Source organism: Dermacentor andersoni, chromosome 1 (assembly GCF_023375885.2).
Source record: "Dermacentor andersoni chromosome 1, qqDerAnde1_hic_scaffold, whole genome shotgun sequence".
Lineage (NCBI taxonomy): Eukaryota > Metazoa > Arthropoda > Arachnida > Ixodida > Ixodidae > Dermacentor > Dermacentor andersoni.
Genome location: NC_092814.1, coordinates 362,050,340 through 362,057,248, shown reverse-complemented (window position 1 = coordinate 362,057,248; position 6,909 = coordinate 362,050,340). Strand labels below are relative to the sequence as shown.

The window sequence follows — 6,909 nt, the reverse complement described above, 5'->3', positions numbered from 1 at the left end:
CATATTTCGACACTGTTACTACTTCAGATATGTTGTATTATATGGGGTGTACCTGAATGCAGAACATGTAGCGGCTGACATTTATCTGTATTTTTTTGTGACACGAGGATGTTTACAAAGTTGAAACCATGGAGTACATTAAAGAAATACCATTTCCTTGAGCTACACCATTTCTTGGCTTTACTCCATGCTGGCTGAATATAGTACATGAACAATGTGCCCGTTGCAGTGTGAAATGAAATGTTCTTGTGACGTTTCAATCTAGCTACCCAGCTGGCTACAGGGGTGGACAAAAATGTCGAAATGGCACGACATGTCTCCGTGCAAAACCTACCTCTGTCTGTTTTGTTTTCAAAATTCCCTGTTATAACAGTGTCATTTTGTATTTTGTGTTTCTAGTTATTTAAGAATAAAATTACAAAAGAAAAAAGAACCCGGAAAAGAGACGCAGCAGCACACCCGCTCAGGTGCTTGTGCCGTTTTTTGTATTCTTCTTGAATTTGCGTTCCCATCAGGAACCAAGTTGCCCAGCAACACTTTTTTAACGTCTCTCTTGCACTGTTTCTAAAGCTTTTGTTACTGTGACACACCCTGTGAAAATCCGCAATGGAGATTACAGTATTAATCAAAACAAATACTTTTGAAAATGCCTTGCATCCTTCTGATCAAGGGTGGCCATTTCAATTTTTCAATAGCATCATGAGGTTTGCCTTTTCACGCCTATGTTGGAGAACTCACCTGACTTTACGGTTGAGCCGCGCGACGAGCCTGCTGTTGCTGCCTCAGCTGATGATGCAGCGCACGCAGATGAGCGGTACGCCAGGTAGGGGCCGCAGAAAACAGGTTGACAACCTGGCTCCTCATCTGCTTTGCCCTCATGAGCAGCTCTCTGGGCGTTTCTTGACGGCAGGTGTGGTGCCCGTCAGACACAGGCAAGCCCTGTTGCAGCGGTGGCTGGTTGTCATCGGCCTCCTCATCACTGTCCTGCAGCTCCGGCTCCCCTGCCTTCAAAGCAATGTTGTGGAGAGCGGCGCAGGCTGCTACGATTGTGGCTGCATCCTTGGGCTCAAAGTAGTGTCCGGTACCTTTGAAGGCACCGGAACCTTGCCTTCAAGACGCCAATACCCCTCTCCACAACGTTCCTCATGGAGGCATGGGCCTGGTTGTAGCGCCCCTCCGGAGTGTCAATGCCTGGATGGCCTGGCACAGGTGTCAGCAGCCATGGCTCAAGAGGGTAGCCTGAGTCTCCTGCATGTTGGAAACATAACTGTGTAATATACTTCACTGATTGCAACATGTCTGCAGCACTCACCGAGCACCCATTCTCCACGTCGCAGGTTACGTGTGAGGCGGCCTAACAGTGGTGAGTGCCTCCACACGTAGGAGTCGTGGCAGGATCCGGGGAAACGGGGATCGATGTCCACGATGCGCATGTGGGCATCACACACCTGGAGGGCAGAACAAACGGGCGGAAAATGGTTCAGAATAATCAATTTGAGCTGGAATATTTTCGTATTTCACGTCATGCTGACAGATAAATAGTCTGAATGAAATGTTTTTGCACCAACATGATTTCATAATTCTTTCCCAGACACAGCTGCATTCTTTCTCACATTAGTAAAAAGCAATCTCCGAAATAGTCTTCTTTCATTATTGCAAGAAATGTGCAAAAAGCTACATTCACGAGACATTTGTGAATTAACGCTCATCATAGCCGCCTTGGTTGTTCAATGCGTACTCTTATACCCGTACCGCAAGGGCACTATCGATCGATTTGATTCGGTTTGAAATTATCAACCGCGATTACCTGCCTCCCGCAGCTTAAGCAAATGAGTCAATCTGGACCGAGAAATTAAATTCCGAACGGGCTCGATCACGATCGATATTGCTTTACGTGGTACCCGTATTGTACACACTACGACGGCATTACATAAAACCGATAACTTAATAAAAGATGACAGCGTGCAAAAAAAACGTCAGATCGTGAGTACTTACGATCATGGTATTCAAGGCGTAGAAGCCTTTTCTTGACATGAAGCCCGCGGTCTCGCCCGGGCTGAGTCCTTCGGGCTGTTTGATCGCTATGAGCGTCCCGTCGACACAGGCCACTACACCGGGAATGCGGCCCCGATCCGCAAAGGCCGCCTTTGCACTAGCCTTGCCGGCCGTTGTCAACGGGAAGCTCACCCAGCCCTGTTGCCGGCCCACCACGGTTATTGCTTCCGCAACTGCGTGAATGCTTTCGCTCACGGAAGCTTGCCCCATGGATACGAATTCTTCGCTGCCGATGGATCTTTGGAAGCTCCCCGTCGCGAAGAAACGGAGAGCACAAAGCACCCTGTCTTGCGTCGTGATGCCACCGGTCCGAAGGCCACCGATGGCGTCTTCCAGTTGCTCGCAGAGCCAGCGCACAGTGCGCTTCGAGAGCCTTAAGTGGTCGCGGAACTCTTCCTCGGTAAGCTCGTCAAATGCGTCCCGAAAGATGCGTTGCCGAGGCTGCCCGAGAGACTCCAAAAGCGCGACGATAGGAGCGGCCATCGCGACTCGTGAGCGCCAAACAAACCGCCGAACAATGAACGCGATTCACTGAGCACAACGTGAAACGGCGAGCATTCTCGACAAATGCACTCGGATCAATCAAAATTAAAACAGCACTATTTATATTTATCACAGCGCAGGCGCAACATTTAATTTCACTGTGATCACAGTTGTTTTCAATAATTAACATCGCTAACGTTCGGCGATGGCGGATCGCGTTTTAATCTCGAAAAACTCGACCCCCGTCAGGGCCAGCCACGTTCGGCGAGCGACGACATTATGAGCAGACGACAGGCGCATCGTCTGCTACTAGCGCTGCTATGGCAACAGCCATTCATTCTTCGAAACGAATGCCCTTGTCGACCGTTCCACGAAAGCGGCCGTTTCCCCTCGCTTTTGGAATGATTGACAGGAGTGTGACGTAAGCGCATTTTGTGGTCCCGCCCCGGCGCAATGGCCGCCGTGACGAAACGCGCGGGCGCCAACGAATCACGAGAGGGCAAGCGAGAGAACGGAAAAGCGAGCTGTTTGCGCGATCGCACCCAAAGTACTAGACAATTCTCGTCGCTCATACAATCAGCATACATAAGCGCCGGTGACAGCAGATAGAAGCATCGATGACGTTCGAGAAACTGCCGATACGTGCAGGCGCGTCCTGCGCCGAGCGATAACGTTTAACATTTGTTAGCCGGGGAAAAGCGGTCATCGGTGAAAGATACGCAAGTATACGTGTCAATGTGACTTGACCAACAATACCCTATTATAATTCTTAAATTATTTCCAGCCATAAAATGAGCCCCTAAAATGTCTAACAACACCAGTAAAGTGGACCGTAGCAGAAAGAATGTGATTGACACAAATGCGATTCACACTTTGCTTTTCCACAAACTCCTCGGTGACGAGTCTTGCGTCGTCACTTTTTAGTGTCAAGAAAAGTGAGGCACGAGTAGAAGCGCCACTTCCCAGCATAGACCTCCTCGGTGCCTTGGCCACTTTTAGTTGTCTTTGTTCTTTTTTTCCCTCCTGAAGGTGCGGCGTTTGTTCGCCAACACCGCTTTTCGGAACTCTGCAAAAGTTCAATCAGATGAACATAATGGGTCAAATCTACAAGAGCATTCCCAAAAATGAAGCAAAAGTTTCGGCTACATGGTTCATATTGAACTAGTGACATGCTGCTAACCACAAAAAAAAAGAGAGAGACAGGGCTGAGCGCAGAAAGGACAAATCGCCCTGCCCTCTCTTTATTCTTTAGTTGCACAGCACGTCATTATCCCCAAAATGAAGTGCTAGCAAGTTATACATACCGACAGAGTAAGGCGCTGATTCTGCATGCCGCTGAGTCATTTCGAGAGCGATCTCTTGCCATAGCCTGTTACGCAGCTCCGCGTTTGCATAATCGGCGGGCTCTATATTCCATAGGGCTGGGAATCCCTCAACAAGGGCCAAAAAAGTGACGGTTGCCTCGTCGCTTAGCGTTTTCTTCTGCACCTCACTCATGTTGAGGTCATACAGGCTGCGCGGTCTAAATAGAAATGCGAGCGCAACCACGACTCGCCTTTCCCGCTGCACCACAAGAAAAGCACATGCGCTCACTCCTGCACAACAAAAACGCACGTGGCTTCACGCCGACAACCCGCCATCGTAGCCACGGCGATCCGTCCAATGTTGACAGATTTGACGCTGACTACGCTAAATTGGGGGCAGACGACTGCCAAACGGACGGATGGAAATACCTGCGAGCATTTTCAATCCGGACCGCGAGCGGAGGAGGCCGGACAAAGCGAGGGCGGCACATTTTGATGACGCGCGCGTCACGTGACGCGCAATCCACTGCGAAAATTCCTGCTCCGTCCGGTCGTGTGAATGCACCTTTACGGGATCGCCACCACGGGATAGCGGAAGGAAAGGGACGAAGATACGCAAGCGCTTGGAACGCCGACAAAGAGAGGGCGGTGCGAACGTAGACGTGTCCTACACGGGTCAATGTGTAATATCTGCTCTTAGCTTAATATCTGATACGGGTTGTATTTGAACCTAAGATGTTAAAGTAATTTTTGCAAGCTGGCGGAGTGCTTAGAGCCTGCTTCACCTCCGCCTCGAGTCGGCTCTGTAGTACACTATCTTCGGGGTCGGCCCACTGGGGAGAAATTCTCGATCTACACGGCTCGATAGAAGCACGCACTTTTTTCCAGAACCTAGCCATATACAGCTTCGCTGTAAAAATACTCATATGCCGTACTTTGAGAGCATGTTAAAATCCCGGGGGATCAAAATTAAGCCTATGGCGTGGCAAAAGCCACCATAATGCCGACAGAATTTAAGTGCAAGAATCGCATTTTACAATCGAAAAATGCGAATTATACTGTCACAGGATGGAAATTTATTCACACACTATCAGGCACCTTTTTATCGCTTTCTGTGTACCGCAGCATACTGCTCCCATGGATTCCATTGCATTTGATAATGGACTGTGAAAGCCATGAGCAGGATGATTACGCATGCGTCAACTAATTACTTGACCAGTTGGTCTTCTGGTGTAGCTGCTGCTATAACTTAGCACATAAAATATTTTTGAATTTGCGTTAGTAGCTAGATCCGGCACATTAGTATCGCTACCGTAAGTGAAAAGTGTTCTCTCGCCCCTTGTGATGATGACACTAGCTCTGAAAGTGGGCTGTTGCGAAAGCTGTGGGGGCAATTTGGTATTCTACACGATACACACAGGCTATTTGTGGTCTGAGAACTAGGTACATACAGTGTGTTTCTGGGGCCTATTCCAAAGTTTTGTTAATTTTTTTCCTTTCTGTTACGCAGGATACACGTGCACGCACTTCCACACATCGAAACTCCACATCATTAACAGCCTCTCATCGATGATTAGTGGGGAGATCAAATGAAAGAAAAATATCAGCCATAAGCAGAATTATTCTACATTTTACTTTCATTGAACCTCCCTCTGCATGCCAGGAAGCATAGTATATGCCTAGTAAATATTTTCGTCAAAGTCATTACGTTGAGAATTGTTTGATGTATAGCATATCTGCACGTACACCCGTGAGCAAAAGTATACGGACAGGGTCACCGAAAAAACAGAATTTCTTCGTAATTAACAGGCATAAACGGAAACTGACGAGTACACTAGAAAATCAGCAATGCCAAGTGTGAATTGCAGTCTTCAATTTCAAGTTACACTCACAGGCAAAGGAGAAAATCAATTTGATCGCGCAATCCCCTGTCCGTATACTTTTGCTCACGGGTGTACATGCTATATGATGTACTGCCCCTTCGCTCATATATATACATATGCTGCATATATCAATCACCAAAGGCACTCAGGCACAGTTAAAATCTTTAAGTAATACCTGATTGCATCGGGATACATCAGAAAACGTTACCACACGTGGTGCCTAATTTTTTATAGGAATGTTATGAATGTCAGCAATCCAGTGCATACGTTCATTAGAGGTTCATTATGAAGCTATTACTGTCATAAGAAAGCCACTCTGGAGCACACATCAGGAAGACATTTCACGCTTCTAAGAAGAACACTCAAGTATGCATCAGCACGACGGCGGCAATATGTTTTACAATGACATTACGAATACATTAGAAAATTGCAAAGAAACATGAGAAAGTCAAATGGCTGGGATGTCAAAATTCATGAGACTTTCATGTGAAACTCGTCTCACATTTTCTTAACGAAAGATAGGGCGCCAGCGAGCCGCGCCGTACGCTGCAGCCACGGAGTAGAACGCACCCCCTCGGCGCCCCGCACAGGACGGAGGACGGCGCGCTTCCTTCCCGCTTTAATCCGTTGCGAGCGCAAGATTGAGCACAGATTGTCGGGAAACCGGCGTAAGTTTCACCAACGCCTCCTATAATATACTATGCCTGGAACGTGAGCCGCAAACGCGCTGCCCTTCCCTCGCCTGTACTCTCCTCCTTTTCGCACGGTGGCGAGCGCCTCTCGCGGCCAGCCCTTGTAAACACGCCGGTGGCGCGGCTACCGGGAGCGACGTCGGCAGCCAAGCGGCTGGCGCGTCGTGAGCACACGACATCGTGCGTTTTCACCGTTGCTGCATGCATACGACGACACACATGTGACGTTTTTTATCGCTGCGACGAGATGAAAAATTGCTGAATAAAGTAAACTTTACTTTCTTGAAACTCTTTTTTTTATTGGAAACTGAGCCACAGGCTAATGGTGGTAAGTTCGTCTGCTAAGCCTGTCAGCTTTGCCTTCGTTCGCGTGATGCTTGCTCGCCGTCTGTTACTGCAGAGCCGGTATTTTTATTTCAGTACCACCAGGGCCTAAAATTATGTTACAGAGCCGGTGGGTGTTTACTGTATGTGTGTGTCCGCCTTACTAAC

At 48.2% G+C, this 6,909-nt stretch overlaps 1 protein-coding gene and 1 pseudogene across 1 annotated transcript; one reads left to right on the top strand and one right to left on the bottom strand.

Moving 5' to 3' along the window:
• Nucleotides 1-744: 744 nt before the first annotated feature.
• LOC126516634 (putative nuclease HARBI1) lies at nucleotides 745-2,538 on the bottom strand. Its single transcript, XM_050166745.1, has 4 exons — nucleotides 1,996-2,538; nucleotides 1,313-1,448; nucleotides 1,109-1,248; nucleotides 745-1,005 (listed from the first exon to the last, which is right to left on the bottom strand). Exons 1-4 carry the CDS (start codon nucleotides 2,536-2,538, stop codon nucleotides 745-747), a joined length of 1,080 nt encoding a protein of 359 aa, XP_050022702.1.
• Nucleotides 2,539-4,502: 1,964 nt separating this feature from the next.
• Nucleotides 4,503-4,681, top strand: LOC126516965 (U2 spliceosomal RNA; annotated as a pseudogene).
• The last annotated feature ends 2,228 nt before the right edge of the window (nucleotides 4,682-6,909 follow it).